This window comes from Zonotrichia leucophrys, chromosome 2 (genome assembly GCF_028769735.1).
Source record: "Zonotrichia leucophrys gambelii isolate GWCS_2022_RI chromosome 2, RI_Zleu_2.0, whole genome shotgun sequence".
Classification (NCBI taxonomy): Eukaryota; Metazoa; Chordata; class Aves; order Passeriformes; family Passerellidae; genus Zonotrichia; species Zonotrichia leucophrys.
This window is the reverse complement of record NC_088171.1, coordinates 4,164,359-4,186,988: the sequence shown is the minus strand read 5'-3', so window position 1 is coordinate 4,186,988 and position 22,630 is coordinate 4,164,359. Positions and strand designations below refer to the sequence as shown.

Below are 22,630 nucleotides of genomic sequence, written 5' to 3'. Positions count from 1 at the left end.
TCAAGGGGAGAAAAGCAGCTCCTTTTACTGCATGTCCAGTGTGTCCTCTGCAGCTGTGCCATCCTGAAGGCAAAGTGCCACCACTAGAAAACTTGGCAGAGGAGCTGCTGGAACAGAGAGGGTGCTGATGGTGCAGGTGATGAGTGGAGAGAAGATGTAGTAATTACTGATCTACTACGTGCCTGCCTCTGCTCAGGAGGAGTGTGGGAGCAGGCTTGCAGAGGTGGTGCTGTTCAAGGACTGGTAGGAAGTGAGAAGTTTGTGCCTGTGGAAAACTGGTCCTTCAGATGTGCTTTTATGGTGAAGCTAAGCAGCTCGAAGTTCTGTTGGTTATTGTGGAAACTTTTTTTGTTTAAATGAAAAAAGAAAAGTTATTTAAATGAAATAATAATAATAAAAAGGACCCACAAGCCCATTATTTTCCTTTAGACGCGTCTTTCTCCTTAACCACAAACAGCTGGGAATTTGCACACAACAGCGACAGTAGGAAGGAACTCATTTTAATGGAATGTCTGAGCTGCAGAGTGGCAGAATCAGGCTGAAAACACAGAAAAGCCAGGTTTTCCAAAATGATCCATGCTGATCAGAGCTCCTATATTGTAGATTTCAGCATAAACCCCCTCCATACCAATATTCATTCTGCCTGAAAAATGAAAACCTTTTGAGATATCTTACACTGGGGTTTCTCTGTGTTCCCTTCTAGGATGAAAAGTGGCAGGCAATGCCTTCTGTGGTTTTTATAGCCATGACTTCAACAGCACTGAATAAACACACAGATGCTTCAGATGTGGTGGCTGAAATGGAAAATTCTGATGTGGACACCAGAAGCTTACTCAGAGGCAATTTATTTTTTAATACATGGACCAAAAAAGTGCATCCCAATGGAATGGGAGATGTTGCTCCTCTGAAATGGGTCTGTTCATGATCCTTCTTCAAACACTGTTGAAATGTCTATGGGGTGCATGGTCAGTAGACAATTTGTGGGACAGCCTAAAGGTTATTAACCTTAAATGGCAGAAAACCTGATGGATGCTCAGTCAGATTTTTTTTCTTATATCTGCAATGTTTTTGGGAAGGAGGGGAATGTGTCCAAATTCTGGCATGAGCTTGTGATGACAGCACTGGTCATGATGGTTTTATAAGATTTTCAAGGGAATAATAATAATATTAAATGTTTGTAAGAGAGCTAAACCTCCCTGTTATAGTCTTACTGCTGAAAGAACTTTGAATTCAGGACAACCTGAATATTTATATTTTCCCCAAATGGGAATACAAGGTAATCAGCAAAATGCAGATAAGAACAGAATATTGTCAGCAAACATTATTTTGAAGGTATGTGTGATGGTGAATTAAAACTTTGTAGATTTAATTTCTCTTACCAGCTTTTTTTCATAACTTTACTGACTGAAAAAGTAGATTTAGCATTATGGGCTGATTTTTTCCTTGTTACATCTCTGCAGGGAAATCTTGCAGTTCTTGAGATTCTGTAGCTTCTGAAATGAGTTTAGGAAGAAGAATGAGATTTGCCCATGATAAATACATTTACAAGTGTTCATTTACCATTCTAGGGCTTCATCCTCTGGAATGAGCTGATTAAAACTGACAGGAACACAGCTCTAATTTTGTTTTAGGCAAGACTTTGAAAGTTAGCATAATTAAGGAAGGTATAAGGCTTTAGAGGAGAATAAAATAAATCCTTAAGCACACACTGCAAGGAAAATTTGCCCACTTCAGCTCTCCAAAGACACTTTCTTGCACTGGATATGCTCAGTTCCCTCCCAGACCCAACCTACAACCAGGCCCTGGAGGCTTCAATCCCACAGATATTCCCAAAAGTAGGTACAACTTTAGCTCCTCACAGCTGTGGTGACTCTGGGAGGGGAGAGCTTCTTTCCAGGCTCTCAGCATTCCCACAATCTGTGTAGGGAAGCAGACAGAGAGTATCTGAAATAATTGAAAAAAATGAGCAGGGTTGATGGACAAAGAGCAGTGCCAGAGGTGGAAGCAGGGTTGTAGGATAGACTTTTGTGTGGGAAGTTGGGAGCTGGGGTTATAAATTAATTTAAGGAATGGAATGAGATGAGAAATAGAAGAGCAAAGAACAACATTTGAAAGGGATTTCATACTCTGAGTCTCTGATCTTGCAATGTTGACATTTGCCCAATGTTGATGGGGAATTTTAAGGCCTTCAAGGTGGTACAAACTGAGAGACAAATGAAATAAATTTTCCTTTAGCTCTGAGTGAGAATAGACATTTCTGGACTGGGATTCAGCTGGCCTGCCTTGAAGCTCAGGATGAGATGAATGAGCTGAGTGTTTGCATTTCTAGACTTTGGCTAAAGGACTTGACTCATTGACGTTCAGACACTGAACTTTCACAAGTCTGAAGCAAACTGGGAAGAACCCTCTGTGAATTTTGCCTTCAACTCAGTGCCCCAACAGGTACACAGCAAAATTTATGTTCATATGCCTGTCAGTGGGTTTGATTTTGCATTTTAAAGTGCAGCACTGTGGTCATTATACTCCATAAAAACACCCAGATACACTGGACCCACATAAGAGAAAGATTGCATTATAAAAGATTGATAATAACTTTAGAGAGAGTGTTTCTCTTATGCCAATCATGTTGATTTAATATGGGATTAGTAACATTTAGAGCTGTCCATCCCCCCAAAACCATTTTGTGTTAAAAGAAAGAAATGAGTCTTGCCAGGAGCATAGAGAATTCCCATAATCCTGGCATCAATCACTCAATTCATCCAGTCCAGTCTTTGAGCAAAGTCAAAAAGTGGCAAAGCTTGAACAGAGCGTGGAGAATTGTTAATATTTATCTCCCACTTCACATCCCTGTTACGTCATTTCTGTGCAAAAAGATAAATGCTTCAAATCAGCAACTGAGAGGAGAAAGAGAAGCCAAAAAGCAGGTGAAAGATGCTCAGAGAAGCTGAAGAAGTGAGGTCTGGCTCTTGCTTTGGAACATGAACTCTTGTTCTTTATATCACTGTGCCCTGTACACCCTGAGTCTGGCAGTGCTTGTAAGTAATTGCATGAAAAAAAGAAAAAAAGCTTTTACTTCATTGTGTTTCAATAATTGTTCATTTCCTTGTGGGAGCAGATGGTCAGATACAGCTTTATTTTTAATTTTTTTTTTTCATGAGTCTCTTTTCTCTCTGTTTGCTTTGGATTCCAGTTAAACAAGGCGAGATGCAATGAAAAGCGTGAACAGCAGCAGAAGGGACCCACGTTGTGGGATCTTCATATCAGTTTATTTCTCTGCTTTCTTATGACACACTCAGTAAAGAGAAACACATAAAGAGAAACTCATATTTTGTGTGTGTGGGCTTTGAAAGACAGTGACAAAGAAGAAAAAACTGGAGGAGGGCTGTTACACCAGAGCAGCTGAGTTTTGAAAGAGTTTTCTTTAATTTCAGATTCTGCAGGTTTTTTGTTACAATTTCATCTGCCTTGGTGGTAGCACTGATATTATTTGTCATGTGAGCAGCTGAGATGCTGGAGGTAACAAAAGAGTGGAACCAGCAGGGATGTTTGGGGGAGATTTAGAAAAATTCAAAGCCATTAAAAAGCTTGGAGGTCTCGGTGATAACTCTGGACAGAGATTGGCAAACCAAGATCACACCAGTATCAGGAAAGGTTTGTGTAAATCAGGGGCAGGATATTATCTTTACTTTTGAAAATAATCACATCTTCAGCATCTTCCTTTTGCCATGCCACCTCTACATCCTTTCTTTTTTCCTGGGAATCGGAATCTCTTCCCTGAAGGGACATTTCATGAGGGGTGGCACAGCAGCTTGAGTTTTTTTTTTTTTTTCTTCAATGAGGAAAATAAACCACTGTGAAATGGCTGAACAGACTTTTTACTGATGTGAAACAAGAGATTCCTTTTTATCACCTGTATGACAAACCCACTACCCTGATTGTTCTTAAGTAGAATATCAGGATTCAGTGCTGATGGTTAAAAATATGACTGAAGGTCTCTGTAAGAACCTGCTTCATTTACCCCAGAGAAACAGAATTTTCTTCTACAAAGTTGGGTTGCTTTCTATATTATTAATATTATTAATATTATTAATATTATTTTTATTTTTATTTTTATTTTTATTTTTATTTTTATTTTTATTTTTATTTTTATTATTTATCATTATATATTGATCAAACCAAGTCTATGTGTTAGTGTACAGTGAAAATCTCCTAGCGTGTGTTGCATATTAGAAGACAGATGAACAACCCTCATTTGAGTATGAAATGGTGGAAAAGCAGTTCTCTGTTTTTGTTGTGGGTGTAATTTCTTCATGTGCTTTCTCTGGAAAATATGAACTCAGCTCCTGGAGAGGTTTGGAATGCTTGAGAGGCTGACTCTCATCTCCTTAAACTGGAGGTCTGCTAGAGGTAAAGTGGTTTGAGGTGATAAATATACCTAAAACACAGCCTGGGAGTAGAATAAATCTTTTTAGTTTATTTAACCTGATTTTCTGTTATATCAGATCTGGCCCTCAGTGTCTGCTCAAGCAGGGGTTAGTGCTGACTTGAAAATAAACTGTGACAGCACCTCCTAAGGCTGGCTCTTCTTGAAGAGGCAACAATTTAAACACCTGGTACTGGATCAGCCTCATCTTTTCATTTGAGATGCATGTGCTAAATTAAGTGCTCTCACAATCTGGAGACTTAGAAAGTAGAAGTGGAAAAAAAGACTTTCCTGGAGTTTCCTGGACTGGTGAATGAGCCAAACAAGCTTTGCTCTTGCCATGAACATTTCAGAGAGCAAAGAGAGTTTTGACAGGCAAAACTTAGCAATGCTTTTTTGCCAGGAGAAATAATTTAGAATAGTGCAAATGGGTGCATTTCCTCCTGCTGAGGTTTTTCTGGGCACGGTTCACTAAACCAAGAGAATGTTGTAAAAGAGATTTTCAGTAAATGGTTTGACTGTTTTTTCTACTGACTAATAAAGCTGCCTCTTGCAATAGCTGTCATACACCATGGTTAGGGAGTTTTCCTGCAGTCACTGTCGAGGGTGGGCACAAGGGGAGAAATAATAAATGTTGGCATGAAAGGAGGCATCCAGATAGCAGAGCTTTCAAAAAAAGATGCCAATTTTCTGTAATTCTGCCAATTTCTTAGTGAAGAGAAATGTAGGGTGTCCCTAGACCCCCAGGTTTGCTGATCTGGATGACATTCCTGGAGCATCCCACAGATCAGATCTCCTCCTCCTGGGGCAGGGCAATGTCTGTGCTCTACTCCATCCATCCATCCATCCATCCATCCATCCATCCATCCATCCATCCATCCATCCATCCATCCATCCATCCATCCATCCATCCATCCATCCATCCACCATCCATCCATCCATCCATCCATCCATCCATCCATCCATCCATCCATCCATCCATCCATCCATCCATCCATCCACCATCCATCCATCCATCATCCATCCATCCATCCATCCATCCATCCATCCATCCATCCATCCATCCATCCATCCATCCATCCATCCATCCATCATCCATCCATCCATCCATCTATCCACTCACAGTTCCCCTCCTCTCATACACAATCAATTTCCATTCAGCCTGGAGAAGGAGCCCTGCTTTTCACTGCTGCCTTAAACTGATCCATGGCACTGCTCTCTGCAAATCTGGCAGGAAAACCACATCCTCCTAAAAGGGCAGTAAATGAGAAGCAGATGATCTTGCAGAGCAAACATGTGGAGATAATGACATTTTTAACTACCAGGGCCCAAACCCCAGAAAAACAAATGTTGTGTAATTAATCCACTGCTCTCCAGCAGTCTGAGAGCCTTGAATTTTTGGTCAATATGCAGTTCAAATGCTCTGCAGGCCAACATGAGACATGGATATTAACATGGAGGGGAAAGACCAGCTTATTGGAAAGGACACAATCTGCCCTCTGAATGAACTGAAAGCCAGAGAGTTACTTTCCAAATTCCCTGAATATTAATCTTCTATGGGTGGAAGAAAACTGAGCCATATGCCAGCCACCTGTTCACCATGCAAGTTTCATCCTGGGTTCATTTTCTGTTTAGTCTCTGTGTTTTTGTGTCTATATTCACAAATGCAGAGCACACCAGCACCAGTGGCCAGGGTGAAGAGCTAAAAGTCAGAGTGTCTCAGATCACAACTCATCTTTTGTAACTAGGGACAGAGGTTAAGGCTGGACAAGCACATTTTTTTTTAATTTGTGTGAAATAGTCCTGTGCACTCCTGCCCAGTGGTGCATCCTCAGCATCCTGGGTGTAACAGCCTGGGCAGATTTTGTCCTTTGCTGCCCAAAGTTCTCTGGATGCCTTCAGATCCTTCTGTGGTTCCCTTATAAGTCTAAATAAGGACTAAACAACTGAATGTGTCCTGCTATTAAAACCCTGGGAGTCACTTTTTTCTTTACACCATCATACCAACAAATGCTTTGGTGCAGAATGCTTTTTTGTTCCCAACAAAGGAGTTTTGCCTCCCACCCTGTGTAGAGAAAGGCAGATGGCAGAAGGGAGAGAACAGATTCACTCCTTTTGGAGTGAGGAGCTCTTTCAGGCCACAGTTTTGCAGTAATTGTCTGTGATTTCATGGTGATGCTTCTTTGGAGGTTGGTAGGGCTTTGTCTGTGCTCACGTTCTGCAGCATTTCCTGCAGCACTGGTAAGAAAATGGGCCTGATCAGGGGCAGTGTGCTTTTCTGGGGCCTTATTTAACAGGGTCTAGCTAAAGTTGGGGTGTAAATAAATCCTGCATTAAAACTCAGGCTCTAGCAAAGAGATCTTTTATTCTGAATGTAGCCAGACGAATTGATAAACTATCCAGTGCAGAGCTGTAACTTCCAGCTTGTGCAGAGACAGTAGGAGCCTTTGGATGGAAATCCTAAGCACTGTTCTACGTCTTCAAACCCTGTTAGATGCAAAAGTAGGTCTGGACTTCATACCTGATGAGATCCCATCTAATCCCTTCTAATTAATCCCCCAAAACTCTCCTCCCTGCAGGTTGCTGGGAATGTCCACCCAGAATGTGATTTTATGGTGGAGCTGAAGAAAAAGGAGGCTGAATGTCTGGAGGCCCCACAAGAGCATGGAAATGCAACATCACCAGGTATCCATCCATGTGTGAGGGAGAGGGAAGGGACCAGAGTCAGGACATGGCCAGGCTGCCAAAGGAAATGAGAATTTTATTTATGCTCCCATGTGCTGTTGTCTGGTCAGATCTTCTTCAATCTACTCCCATTCTTTCCCATTTTAAAATTTTTCCACAGTCCTGCACATTCAAATATTTATCAGAGTGAACCCTTGTGACCATGTCCAATTCCTTGGCACCATGCTTGCTTGTTTGTGAGGATGTGTTGATCTTTAAAAATAGGGAAACCCCTGAACAATTATAGAGATGTGATCTTTCTTCCAGCCTCACTCTTCATTTATTGCATTATTTCTGAAAACTCACCTCAGTCTAGCACAGGGGTCTAACTAAAGCAGATTAAATAGCACTCTGGGGGTGTTTATTTCTCATAATAAAAACTGTGGCTAAACTATTTTTATAAGATATGGAAGGGGTGGAGTAGCAGAGGTTAAAAAGGTTTGGGGTTTTATTTTGCTCAAATTTAACCATGCTTAAAAATATATTTTACTTTCTGTCTGAGGTTGCAAGAGAACTTGGGACAAATTGTTGTGCTGGCCAGAGGCAGATGCTGGAGAGATTCTTGCCTTACCATGTCCAAACATCCTCTTTCACTTCATGAAGGAGCCAGGTGATGTCCTACCGTGGTTACTCCTGTTGTGTGTCTGACAAGAACATTTCTGAAAAGTGAGGGTGGAGACAGAGAATTTCATGTTCCCAGGAGCTGGATCAGGGAAGCACTGCAAAGATTTTAGGAGGATCTGAGAGACTTTCTAAAGCAGTTCTTCTTATATTTTAAGGATTAGCAGTTCTTCTCATATTTTAAGGATCAAGCCCATAACTGGGCTTGATTTCCATAGTCTCTGATAAGGTCCTGGATCAAAAATATACTGAAATACAACAAGTGATTATTGTATTTGTAGGGACCTCTGTGGCAGGAAGGAATGGTGAATCTGACTCCATATTCTCAGAAGGCTAATTTATTATTTTATAATACTATATTATATTAAAGAATTATATTAAATTATACTAAAGAATACAGAAAGGATACTTACAAAAGGCTAAAAAGATAATAATGAAAACTCCTGACTCTTTCCAGAGTCTCAACACAGCTTGGCCCTGATTGGCCAATGGGTGAAAACAACTCACACCAGACACCAATGAAACAATCACCTGTGGGTAAACAATCTCCAAACACATTCCAAAGGAGCAAAACACAGGAGAAGCAAACGAGATAATTATTGTTATCTTTTTTCTCATGCTTCTCAGTTTCCCAGGAGAAAAATCCCGGGTGAAGGGATTTTTCCAGAAAACGTGAATCCCACAAGTAATTCCTTGGTTTCCACATGCTTTGGGATCAGTTTGTTGTGTGAGTTTCCTACAAAGCTCACCTGGAGGCTGTCTAGGTCAGAACTTAAGCTTGGGGTTTCTTGAGATTTATGCTGTGATTGGTGTGGGATGAAATGAAAGGCAGAGGAATGAACAATGTGATTGTTCTTTAACACCACAGTTGGAGATACAAAGCAGAATTTAGGCCTTGGAGCAGCACATGTGCTGCAAAACTGCAAACAAACGCCTTTGTGTCTGCTCCCTCTCTGGATGAGCATGGCCAGTAACAAAATGTGAGCCCACAAGGAGCAAACCACCTTCCAGGAAAGACCTGGATTTGGCAGTTCCACAAGAAAAAGAAACTGCAAAGCCCAACCTCAGCCACATCCAACACATGCTAGTTATAAACGAGGGATAAGGAAAATCCCTTTCATCTGTGCACATTCATTTCCTGCCCTGGGATTCTCGACTTCTCCTTCATCTGACTCATGAATATTTTTTTGTGGAAGCATGGAAGGGGCTGCTTATCCCAGCTTTCATCTGCTAGGGAAGAGTAAGCCCCAGGGGAGGTGGGAATGAAAAGGGATATGATGGAAGGGTGAGTGCTGTGCAGAGCAGAAATTTATGGAGCAGTGCTTCCCAATCCTCTCCAGTGTGCCTGATATAATTCCTTCCTTAGTCCTTCCCACCTCTTCCTTCTCTCCCTTCTTCCCATTGTTTGTCTATAAATAAAATAAAAAGTTTTGTATCTGAATGTGCACAGGAAAATTGTCCTACTGACTCTGTGAGCTTCAGGTCTTCTCCTGGCTTTTATTTTCCATATTATTTTGTCCTTCACTGACAAAATTAAGTACTTCTTTTTCAGCTGGGATGATAAAAAGAAACTGTACAAAAAAGGGCTGGTCTGACCCATTCCCTCCCTACCATGTGGCCTGTCCAGTAGAGGATGAGATTCCTCTTGAAGAAGTAAGTTTAACTATATAAATATATGTGGATGGTGTGCTGATGTTATCGTATTCCCTTCTATTCCTGAAGAGGGAAAAATGGGATATAATTCCACTTTTACTCTGGCCACCTATTTTGTAAGATAACTGAGAATGTTTTATCATTCAGGTGTAACAATAACAAAGCCAGCTGCAAATGCACAAGTATAATAGACGAAGATGTACCACAAAATGTTCATAAAATGTGAATTAAGACATTGCAGTAATATCAGCAAACAACAGTAATTTTCAGTAATATCAGCAAGATGAATTTGTAGTATCACAGCATCTGTACAGAAAGTGTGCTGTTAAAAGATCACTGTTCCAAATTTAGCAATGTCTAAGGAAAACAGGGGTTTTGGGTGTCTCATCCTGCATTAAATATCTAATTCAACAATGGAAAAAAGTCCCAAAATCTCTGTAATCTCTGTAATGTAGATCAGAATTTGACATATTTCTTCAGCGAGATTTTCATTGTTGGTGATTTCTTGAGGTTACAGGCACAGGGAAAATATAGTGCTTGACCCCTAATTAATAAGAATAAAACCTGATTCATATCACCATGGGGAGATCTTGTACAGTTTCCCAGAGCAGCTGTGGCTGCCCCTGGATCCCTGGAAATGTCCCAGGCCAGGCTGGACAGGGCTTGGAGCAACCTGGGATAGTGGAAGGCGCCCCTGCCCATGGCAGGGGTGGCACTGGATGGTCTTTAAGATCCCTTCCAATCCATTCTGTCATGATTCCATTATTCTACCTAGAGGAAACTCCTCAGTTGTAAGTTTACCCACTTAAGGAGTTGATTATTTTCTGTTTTACACATCTGATGTGTTGCCAGCTATGGTCAGCCTAGCACAGTTTTGATGTTTCTCATGGAGTGGTGCATCCAGACTTCCTGGCAAGCTTTGGAGCTCTGAGGTACTTCAGTGAGCTCTGGCTGGAACTGTGCATAGTCAGGGATTTGGGTAATCCTTTAAAACTCACATTTCACCCACTAGATTTTTTTTTTTTTTAGATTTTTTTTTGAACCCCATTACACCTGGTTTCCACCCCATTTAACTTCATCAGTCTCAGAAGAATACTGTGAAAGTTGGAGCTAATCTCTGCACCATGGGTCTGTCTTAGTGCTTTGGTCAGGATCAGGTGGGAATTTTCCAGGGATATCTCTTGGCTGTCCCCACTTACTGCATTCACACTGAGGCATGCTCTCAGAAAGGATAATCTGGTTTCTTCTGGATAAAATTGATAATGAGGTTTCTTATGGATAAAAAAAAAGGATAATCTGGTTTCTCATGGATAAAATTGAACTGGAAGGTAAATTCAGAGTGCACCTGCTGTGCCCTGAGCAGTAACAACAGCTCAGCCCATTGGATCAGACTGTGGATAATCATAAATCTGCACACTTGGATGCAAAGTCCTTGGCATAAAAGGTTTCACTCTACTAATCCAGCAGTTGGAAGTAGATGAAATTGAAGGTCCCTTCCAACCCAAACCAGTCAAGGATTTATAATTATATGACCTGCTCTTTCCAAGGTAGGTGTTGTGGTAGATCCTTTTTGTGGGTCACAGAAACCAATAAGGTCTGATTTTCTAAAGACTTGGATTGTCTTCTAAGAATGTTTTCCTTCATTAACTATCAAAGAAAAAGGATAAGAAAAACCAGGTTTGTATTAATAATTAAACAGCTCAGCCCTGTGGCCAGGCTCTTCTCGTTCTACTACAGACTCATATTTAGGCAGCTAATTTTTAAGCACCTAAATAAATTAAATAAATATCAGTCTTATAATGCCTAAAATTCCACTTAAGGCTCAAAATGAGCATGTCCCCTTCCCCAAGTGAACTGTAGGAATGCACTGCACAGCTGTGCAGGTTTTAGGTAATAAAAGCGTTGAAATGGGACCCCAGAGACAGATCATGTTAGGCTGGAGTTAGATTTGCAGCCTAGAGCTTATTCATTCTGTTTTCTGCTTTCATCTGTGATAGTTGAAGTTAGCTTATCCTCACACAGGGATTGTGTCTGAGAGAGGAGCCACTTAAATTGAAATGGATTTTGACTGGCGTTCCAACTGAGCAGCAGTTGAGTTTGGCAGCAAGAAAAACAGAGGAAAGAAAAAAACCCAGAATAAAAAAAAATAGAAACAAAAAAAACCCCAAAAAAACTAAAAAACCAGCCCACCACAACACAATAAAAACTGAAACGAGGAAGAGACAGCAAAAATGGAAGTAGGGAAGCAGAGAGCAGGAAAGTGGAGAAAAATAGGGAAAAGCTGACAGAATTCTGTATTCATCATTCTGCCAGCAGCATTGTGCTGCTACTGCTGGGGAGAAAACATGGAACAGAACACAACATTTATAAAAATTGTCTAAGATTTTGAACAATGCCTTTTTGAAGACTGGTGTGGGTTTTTATATTTTTGTGAATGAGTTTCAAACTACCAGATCAATACATATTTCAGCATCAGATTGGGCTGTATCCACACAACTATGGAATGGGATTACACAAAAAGAAACAGAATGAGTGATTTAAGTTGAATTTTGCTGTGGGAAGGAAGAGGGGGAGAAAAAGGCAGTCAGGGATGTCAACAGAATGGAAGCACCAAACAAAGCAAAACTGACAAATCAGTAAAAAAGCTGTCATTTAACAGCAACTTGTATGACAAATCATTCTCTTCTTTTATAGCAATCCTACTTTGCTACTATAAAGATAATCTACACTGTGGGATACAGCGTGTCCATCACCTCCCTCATCATTGCTGTGACAGTTCTGATTGCATTCAGGTAAAGGCATCCTCTAACTAAGATTATTTTCACAGTTCTTAATTTCTTACACGGTGGAAGACAACATTAGACATAACAAAATAATAGAAATAGAAATTCAGGTGAATAAAAATTCAAAATTCCAGCCATGTTGGTTAAATAACATGAAACTGAAGCTCAAAATTAAAAGGCATCAGAGAGAGTCAGGAATAAGAAGATTCAAATCTGGGAAATACACCCAGGCTGTCTCTTGGCAAAACTCAGCAACTCACTTTGATCCTGAGGACCCAACAGAAAAATTTACTTGCTTTAGGCTGGAATGAAGATTTTTTTCATAAACTATGCATGCCTGCCTGTTATGGCTCCAAGGAATTTTTAATAATGTACACAAAGGACCTGATTCTGAATGAGTGCTCCTGTGGCATTGTATAGATTACTATTGAAACATTTACCATGAAAGACATGTTTTAAAGTTAGTTTCAGAATTTGGTCACATTTGGTGAGAATTCTTCCTTACTGAGTTAGGTATTTTACACATATTTATAGATATTTTCAGGTCTAATTAAGAGCATTTAAAGTATTTTATCATTTCATGTAGATTTAATATTTGCCACCACGTGGGATTTATTTTATTAATTTTTTTGTTTATTTCTTGTATTTCTGTGAGACAAAAAAAAAAAGAAGAAGAAAAAAAAAGAAGGCAGGAGTTTTATTATTATGCTGTGAGAATCAGGGTTCTCTAGGGAAAATTTCTTGACCTCTGCTGGTTCCTAGTTCATGTCTGGAAGCCACCAGATACGTTTATTGACATCCACTCTGACCTCAGGAAAACAAACCAGCCCAAATGAGGGGAAAGAAAGAAACAATGGACATAAGGAGGCGTAGTAATAGGGAGGAAAAAGTCATAATTAACAATGGGGTTGACATTTGAGGTCAGCAATAAAATTCTGCACATTCCAGGTGAACTTTCAGATTAGGCGACCCTCAGATTACTGGGTCTGGGTAGAATTTGGCTTTTAGTGGAACTTTTTGATTATTAACTCAAGTTCTCATCTCCAAATGAAAGCATGAAGCTGTATAACACCCTCAAAAATCTGTATATAATAACAGCAAAAATTTAATCTTAGTTAACTGGGAATTTAAGGTAGATGTGTAAATGGAATTTAAAGTTGATGTGCAAATTGAATTTAAGTAGATGTGACAAATTGTTTTAAAGCTCTTCTATGCTTTTAAGTAATTAATCAAAGTAACTTCGGCAAAGTAAGGAAAAAAACCCTATGATTCTGGTTAACAAGTAAAGAGATAAAAATGTAGATTGTGGCTGATTTCCTTCACATGAGGAAGTTTTCTGCCTCTCTCTGAAAGAACTCAGTGGATCAAGATGTTCTTCTTAAATGTGTCTGGAAGTACCTGAGATAAAAAAAGGGTTTATTGTTTATTTTAATTAGTGCCAGCACAACAAAGTTAATTACCTCAGAGGGACCTCTCTTTTTTTCCAGAAGGCTTCGCTGTCCCAGGAATTATATCCATGTACAGCTCTTTTTTACATTCATCTTAAAGGCTGTTGCCATTTTCATTAAGGATGCTGTCCTTTTCCAGGAGGAAGGCATTGATCACTGCAGCTTCTCTACAGTAAGCACATGAAAAACAGGATATTGTGGTATTTGATGTTTTTATTTACCATTTATTTATGCTTTCACTTTTCATCCCTCTTTTTTACTATTTTTCCCTTCTAACTTGGTAATGAAATTTATATAATTCTTTCTTTCAGTATATTTTACTTCCATAAATATGTACATTATGGTCTCCTATATTCTTAAAGCATCAATTGCGATGTTGCAGCACTCTAAATGAAATTTGGACTTTCACATAGCAACAAAGTAATGTCATTACACTGTTATGTGTCAATAGCCTGAAATCTAAAATTGAAGATCTCTGAGTACATCAAAGAACAACATTTAAAGCTTATTCTTCTGGAAATGTTGGGCTTCCTGTTCTGCTTGGAAGCTCTGATCTGTAAAGGACAAAGCACTCAAGATACCAGACAATGAATTTAGCATCCATCCAGCCCCAGATCTTGGCAATGGTTTTCAAGCTGAGGTTTATGGGATGGTTCTGCACTGCTCAGAGCCACACAGAATTTTACAGCTGAGCACAAGGAGAAAAATGGAACCTTGAACCTTTATTCAAGGAGCATTTGACACCGAAGGTACACTCAGGGCAGTGAATTTGTGAGAGAACTCACATGCTTGGCAGCCCAAGTTACATTTCTAACATGGAGATAGAAAGCAAAATGCAGAGGGGACTCCAAGGTGTTATGATGGCTAAAGCTTTACTACTCAGAAATCCATTTCACATTTGAAGCTCTCAGTTTAAACATCAGTTAATAGTGAGATCTTGTTCTTGGTAGAACTCAGCCAATATCACAGATGTCTCCTCCATGGTCAAACCAAAGAGATGCATCTCCAAGCAATGCCTAAACTGCGACTTTTCTGTTTCCCAGACTGAATGCAAGATCTCTGTGGTTTTCTGCCACTACTTCATGATGACCAATTTCATGTGGCTGCTGGTGGAGGCTCTCTACCTGAACTGCCTGCTGCTCTCCTCCCTTTCTCATGGAAGAAGATATTTTTGGTGGCTGGTTCTCTTTGGCTGGGGTAGGTTTTTATGAATTTTATAGGAAATTAGTAAAAGGCAAGGTGTTAAATGAGGCTGTGCAGCCTGGTAAAGATAAAGCTCCACAGAGACGACAGAGCAACTTCCAGGGGGTACAAGAAAGCTGGAGAGGGACTTTTCCCAAGGAATGGAGTGATAGGACATGGAAATTCCATACTGTGAGGGTGGTGAGACCCTGGCACATGTTGCCCAGGGAGGCTGTGGATTCCACATGCCTGGAAGCACCCAAGACCAGGGATGGGGAATCCACAGCCACAGAATCCACTTGGAAGTGACCAAGATGGGGATCTGAGCAACCTGGGACAGTGGAAGGTGTCCCTGTGGGCTGGAACCAGGTGATTTTTAGGGTGCCTTCTTCCCCAGGCCATTCTATGACTCTATGATTCCATGGTTCTATGACTCTATGACACTATGATTCTATGATTCCACAATTCTATAATTCTATGATTACATGACTCTATGATTCTATGATTCTATGACTCTACAATTCTATAATTCTATGATTCCATGGTTCTATGATTCCACAGTTCTATGATTCTATGACTCTATGATTCTATAATTCTAAAATTCCCCAGTTCTGTGATTCTATGACTCTATGATTCCATAATTCCATGGTTCTATGATTCCATGATTCCATGGTTCTACAATTCTATGACTCCACAACTCTATGATTTCATGATCCATTTCCATTAAAAATACTGGATGTGGTACCCAGTTGATCTAACTAAAGAACCTAACCTGGGTGTTGCTTCTATTTTATTTTTATGTGCATACTAGCCAGAAGCAATCAAGTTTTTTATGGCAATAAAGCCCCTGTGAAAGGGGTGGAAAATCAGTTATATTTGAGAATGCACAAAGAGATATCCTCCAGTCTTAACTTTCTTCACCCCACTGAAAACACCTCTAAGGAATTATCACAAACACCAGAATCCAATGTGCCTTGTTCTCTTTGTGCAGAATGGTTACACAGGTTGGAAAGGGAATTGTTTTTCCCTAAGCAGTAACTTTTTTTATCCTGGCATTTCTACAGTCCATTTTTTGCACTGAGCTATCATATGAATGAAGTTAAATAACAGGACAGGCAGTGAAACAGCAACATCTCCCCTCTGATTTTGTTGTTGTCTGGAATAAATTGAATTGTTCAGACTTAGAAACCTGAAACCAAGTGGGTGCCCACAGAGAGTTGCTGTGGGGAGGAAAGAGCAGAGCACTCCTCTACAGCCAGAGGATTTTTTTGTTGCTTCAGGGAGGGAAATCCATGCCTGTTGCCATCAAAGATTAAGAAAGGCCTGAAAACTCAATAAACAGAATCACTTTTTGTGTTATAGGGACTGCATTTAAAACAATATAAAACAATACAAGAGGGACCATATTTAAAACAATTCCTGTTACAGCAACTAACCCCAAAAGATAATTCCAGCTGTCAGAAATGACTGATCTGTATCATTGCAGCAGAGTTTCAGTGGACAAGGCTTGGATTAATTATACCTTATTTTGAAATGCAGGTTTTCCAACACTTTTCACCCTTATATGGATATTGACAAAATTCTACTTTGAAGACACAGCGTAAGTCATTATTTCCCAAATTATTCTATATTCTTGTGTTATATTTTCAATTGATTGCAGTGATTACATACATGTGTTTTTCTAAACTTACTATCATGTTCGCAGATGCTGGGATATTAATCAAGGCTCTCCTTATTGGTGGCTAATCAAAGGACCAATTATCATTTCTGTGGGGGTAGGTACTTCTGAGTTGGCTGATATTACTTAGAAGAAAAAAAGGTTTTTGAATTAAAATTGAGTTTCTTTGCTGAGTTGTAGGAACAGGAATGGTAAATTTTTGCTGCTAATTGCTCAAGTCCAATGCAAACTAAAAAGCTCATCTTTCAAACAAATTGAAACTTTCCTAGAATTGTCAGTTTAGTTGAAACTAATAGCAAGTGAGTGGACAAAATACTCCTTATATTTGAAAACAAAATTTTAGCATAAGAGCTCAGAATCAGCCATAAATTTTAATACAAAACTGTCAAGGGAAATAGGTTTTTGTTCAGAGCTGACAACTGATAACAGCTCTTGAGCCTGGCATTTATTGAATAAACTGATGGGCTTTAAATGATCATCATAAATGTTTACTCTCACAAGTCATTAAAGCCAAGCAGTGTTTGAGAAAGCAGTTAATGGATGACCTTAAGGTCAGCTATAAAAATCTTAATTTAATTGGAGGACAGATGGATGCAAATGAGGGATATGGAATCACAGAATTTGGGTCGGAAGGGACCTTAAAGATACACACAAACAATGTGAGTGAAGAATCTCAATCTGAATTCTGGCCAGACCTCGCTGTGTTTCAATAAAATATTTCATGTCCTTCTACCTCTGTTGTTTCTTCTGCTGGAATTCACATAGAGCATCACTAATGGACAGAATGACGTTGGACTTTCTGGTAAAATGAGGAAATTCTTAGACAAAATTAAACATTCAGCCTCACCTAAGGAAGAGCTGGTGTGTACAGACACTCCAAAAATGCATGGGGAGAATCCCTCTGATCATGAAAAACCGAGCAGCCTCACAGACTTTGCATAAAGCTGTGCCAAAATACAACTGCAGAAGAATTGATTTGCAAGTTAGGATTGACCCTGACTGCTTTGGAGCTGAGCTAATGCTCCTCAAGGGCTCCTTCAGAGCCAACAAAGGGAAGTGTGCACTTTGGGCAAGTTTCAGATTCACCCAATTTAAAACAAATATCTACCTTGGGAGGGTGGTGAGCTGCCCCCAAGCCCACCTGAAGCTCCATTCACTCTCCTGGCTGCAAAGGCAGAACAGGGTGATCAGCTCTGATGGAAATGTCTCATTGTGGAGATATTCAAGCAGAAAAATTCTAATAGTGCCCAGAGAGATCAGCCAGAATTTAATGCAATGTTTGTCTCTAAGGAGAATCCAACTGATTTGAGCTACAAAAGGTAAAAGAGAGTCACACAAGCTATTGATGAAAATATTTTGCTGAACAAAGTGAAAGTCCCAAGTTTTCACCTTCAGCCATTTCTTCAAGCAGGAATGAAACTTATTTAAATACTTGTATGCCGCCAGCAGGAATAGCATTAAGGACCTTACATTAAAACTGCAGAAATTACATTCTAACTAAAATAAAATAAAAAAAAAACTTACCAGATTTTCACTGCAAAGTTTTATATCAGAAATTAACTTTTTCTTTTCTTCCCTCCCATCCCTCAAATGTTATGTACAGGTCAATTTTGTCCTATTTATCAACATCATCAGAATTTTGCTGAAAAAACTAGACCCTAGACAAATCAACTTCAATAATTCTTCTCAGTACAGGTAATGTATGGAATATTTTTTAAAAAATCAATTATTTCAATATTAATAATAAAAAGTTATGTTGTCTTTTCTAAACAGAGAAGTACTTGCTCAGTGTCACAGACAGGATCAGTTTAATTGATATTAAATTTTAGAATTCACAACCTTATCCCATTCCAAAGGACATTGGTTAAAGGATGAGACTTAAATCACCTCATATTGGCCAATGGGATGTATTCAGATCAGCACAGCCTTCTAACTAAAATCAATGGGGAGACAACGAAATTAATTGAATTGGCATTAAACCTCTTATTTAAGACAGGAAAAAATACCCACTGTAGCTGCCTTTCTCTGTATGAGAACTGTAAAGGAAGTCAGCATATTTATTTCTATTTTATATATATTTTTATATATACTACTTTCTTTTTCGCTTCTGCTCACTACTGTGGCACACTGAGTGCCTTAGTTTTTACTCAGAAAAATAATATGACCTTATTTCTTCTCATCTCCTGTGCTAGACGTCTGTCAAGGTCAACTCTGCTTCTAATTCCTTTATTTGGAACCCATTACATTGTCTTCAACTTCCTCCCAGAATACACCAGCCTGGGGGTTCGGCTTTATTTGGAGCTCTGCATTGGATCTTTTCAGGTAAAATTACCACAGATCCTTTGGTTCCTTCTTACCAGTTTTTCTATTTTAGCCTTGTGTCTTCACGACAAGAACTGCACAAAAAGAATCCTCAGATTCTGAAACCAGTGGCTTTAATAAACTAATGACAGAATGTCTGCTCACAAAGTTCCTGGTTCTTTGCTGAGTTAAAATGACTGAAGAGGTGACAAATCCTGCCTGGCTCTAGGCTGGCCTCCAGATTTTGGAATACAAAATTTCAGATAAGTGTGTAAATTGGATGGAGGGCCAAAGTCAAGCGTGGAAAATCTTCCTTGCTACCAGTACTTGTCCACCTGCCTTCCCTGCCTTCCCTAACCAATTCAAGCTGACTTGGGCTGATTTAAATCCTCCAGAGGCAATCAAAGTTGTATGTCCAGCTGCCTTGCTAATTCTTTGTTAAATAATAAATTGATAGTTAAACATAAGCATCAAGCAGTGCCTGGTGTATGTACCAGCCCCACACAGGCTGCTGTCCCAAGGGATGCCACATCCCTTCCCTTCCTGCAAATATTGGGTTGATGGCCCCCACTGCTCTAGATTGGCACACAGGGCATGGACAGCTTGAGGAGCTTGATGCCAACGAGAAAATTCCTGCTCTGGTGTCCCCTCCAGGTGGTTTTGTTGCCTCAGTTACGAGCTGGGCAGGATCCGATTTTCCTTTGTGTCCCTCCTGTTCCCTAAACCTGCTGCAACCTAGTCCAAAGCAGCAGCTGTGGGAATGCCTCCAAACCTCCCCAGGGAACAGATCTCTCCCTGGGTGGTTCCATGGGATTGTTCATGGGATGGCTCTCTGGGAGCATCACCAACAATCCATGAGTTTTGTGATGGTTTATTCCTCTTGAGGATTGACTCCATTGTGTCAGTCCCAACAAACCCTGTTCATCAATCCCGACCCTCTGTACAGAGAGGGGACCTTCACTGAGTTAATGAATTGTTAATGAATAATTTAATGGAATAAAAGGCTGAGGTGTTGAGCCAGGATCTGGTCATGTAGATCCTTTGACCTCCTAGGATTTGTCCTGGATTTATCTCAGGTCAGAATCTTAACAAACACATTCGATAGGCCAGAACTGGATCTCATCTGGTAGTACACAGAGACAGAATTTGGCTGGAGAGCTGTGAGAGCTCCATCCATGGATCTCCTTCTGCAATCTCTGTTTTACTTTCTTTACTGTGCATAAAGAATCAGCTGTCAGTGTGTTGGGCTGGAGAGTGGAGCACACTTCCATAACCATCAATCACATTTGTGAATTCATAGCATGCGCCTGATTTTGATGAAATGCCACTAACCAGGTGTTTTTCTTTAAAGCTGTTCAGCTTTATTGGAGATCCATAAATTATCTTTCAACTTCCAGCAATCTCCCACTACAGTGATACTCACTAATTCGCATACCATGAAGTCAGATAATGTAACTGGCTTTTTCAGACTGTGTTAAACTTTTCCTTCTGATCTTTTTCAGGGGTTTATTGTGGCAGTTCTCTACTGTTTCCTGAACCAAGAGGTAAGAAAATATCAGATATATTTTCCACAATACTGCCTTCAGTGGCAAATATATAGTTAACAATCAGTTTTGTACAAAAGATAACCAAACCTTTCATTTTCTTTTGACTGTTACATGGGCAACAAGGTTGATGAATTTCATTTCAATGATCTTCATGGGAATGAAGCCATCTAGTGGAGAAATGAACTTTTACTACTTTGCTATTCTGTCAAGTATTTTTGATCCTTTCTGCACATTTTTGTCCTATAGCAGAGCTTGGAAAACCCCTGCTAAGTCCAGATCTGAAAATACAACTTGCTTCAGTGATACAGAGAGAGCTCCATTTACTGAAGGTCTATGTTTAAATTGGAAAGAATTTAAATGCATACCTTTGCCCAATAGTGAAATATATTTTTTTTAGTATTTTTAATAGTCTCATGAAGCATCTCAATATTTCTTCATTTTGGTAAATCTGATTATTTGTTTAGAATGTATAAGTCAGAATTTTACTGTTGATGGGAGAGAAGTCTTTCCTTTTAGCTTGGTGTCCAGGTCCATTTACACAGTCTAGATGTGATAATAATGCATCTTAAAGGAAATATACAGAAAACATGAAAGTATATCCTCCATATTTTAGAATATGTGAAAGTATATCCTCCATATTTTAGAATATGGTGAAACTCTGTAATTTTCCCTCATTTTCTGAGTCCAGAGTAGCTGAGATTGCTCCTTTGGAATATGACTGGGATTCAGTTTCAGACTTACACTCTGCTGATTCTGTCTGCAGCTCCTGAAAAGGAGAATCCTGTTCCATATCTGCCCACCCTTCTCCCCAGAAAGGGCATCCCTGCAGTGTCAAAGATGTGTTTAGGAGATGAATCCTGCCCCTGATCACTCTCCCTGGACTGTATTGCTAAACCTTCATTTTCCAGTTTAAATTCAAGGGCTGATTGAGCTTTCAAACAGTATTTAATCACATACATGTGCCATGGGCCAAACTTTCTGAATTCTATCAGAAATTTCTGAAATATTAAATTAAATGTTTTTAAATATATTAACATTCTTAGCCGTTTGGTTGAGTTTATGGCCATGAATTACTGTCTGCTCTAATGATGCTTGTGTTTAGATAAAAATCCTGTCATTAGTTTATTAATAACCCTAATCCCTTCTAACCACAGACCCCAGCTACACATCCAGCACTTCCATACAGAAATTCCCTCCCCATTAAACATCTGGGGAGGCACATTCCTAACAAGAATCAGATGTGACAGGAGGCTTTGGTGGGTGGCCTGGACCCTCTCTGTGCTCCTGTGACCATGCCAGTATACAATGACACAGCTGTCAACAACACACAGCAAACCTCTCCTGACTGCTGCTGCCTTTCCCCTCATCATCTCAAATGCCAAAGCAGAATTATTTCCCAGCCACAAACTGGAGAATGCTGATTAAGAAACTTGCTGCCGATTATACTTTTCTAGAAGCAGATGGAACCAAGACAACATCCCTTAGCAACTGAGAAAGAGCAGGCAATGTGGAGAAAATATATTTCATTGTGTAGGCTATGTTGGTGAGATCGATGGTAGAATAAATATTCATAGGAAAATTAAAGAAAAAAAAGGAGAAGGTATATGAAAAAAAGCTATTTTAGAAATGGAGAAAATGATTTATAGTGATAGAGACCTCAAGCTTAGTACTGATAGAACTTCAGGAGAAGTTTTCATCAGTGCAGAAAGATGGCCAGGCTGAGACAGGATTCTACTTCTCTCTATCAGCTAAAAAGGAAACTAACTTGGTCAGAGACGTCTAAAAGGTTTATTCTTTTCTAGCCCCTCTTTCTGTCCTGCTTCTTTCCCACTGTCTGCTCCCCAGCAGAATTCAACCACCAAACAGGTTTTTCCTTTGTTCCTCAGGTGCAAACGGAAATTGGCCGCAGGTGGCACGGGAAGAGATATGGGCTGGTGCCAGTGTGGAGGAGGACCAGGTGGACAGTGCCCTCCAGCTCTGGGGTGAAAATGACCACATCTGTCTGCTGAAAATGGCCACATCTGTCTGCTGAAAATGGCCACATCTGTCTGCTGAAAATGGCCTCAGGCTCTGGAGGGGATAAAACCAACCAAACAAACAAAATTTTACCAAACGTAACTATTGCAGTCTGTCCTGAGCAAATTGGAGGAGCATCTTCCAATTCTGATCATGGGGCTTTTCTGCAGGACAGATTAAACCCTGACTGATCTTCTAAAACAAAATAATCCTCTCACTGATAACTCTGCACCACAGCAAACATAAAAATCACG

The 22,630-nt window shown here is 39.8% G+C and overlaps 1 protein-coding gene across 1 annotated transcript; it reads left to right on the top strand.

Annotated features, from left to right (window-relative positions):
- Positions 1 to 2,978: 2,978 nt before the first annotated feature.
- Positions 2,979 to 22,369, top strand: GHRHR (growth hormone releasing hormone receptor). The gene is made up of 13 exons (XM_064703267.1): positions 2,979 to 3,035; positions 7,003 to 7,108; positions 7,650 to 7,757; positions 9,321 to 9,421; positions 12,116 to 12,213; positions 13,692 to 13,824; positions 14,696 to 14,849; positions 16,374 to 16,434; positions 16,540 to 16,609; positions 18,116 to 18,207; positions 18,705 to 18,834; positions 20,316 to 20,357; positions 22,247 to 22,369. Exons 1-13 carry the CDS (start codon positions 2,979 to 2,981, stop codon positions 22,367 to 22,369), a joined length of 1,275 nt encoding a protein of 424 aa, XP_064559337.1.
- Positions 22,370 to 22,630: the final 261 nt, after the last annotated feature.

Excerpts from the sequence above, each read along its gene's own strand:
- GHRHR (XM_064703267.1), top strand. The coding sequence starts at position 2,979 with ATGAACTCTTGTTCTTTATATCACTGTGCCCTGTACACCCTGAGTCTG. Across the intron at positions 7,109-7,649 it reads TGGAAATGCAACATCACCAG|GTTGCAAGAGAACTTGGGAC; the intron begins GTATCCATCCAT and ends TTTCTGTCTGAG. Across the intron at positions 12,214-13,691 it reads ACAGTTCTGATTGCATTCAG|AAGGCTTCGCTGTCCCAGGA; the intron begins GTAAAGGCATCC and ends CTTTTTTTCCAG.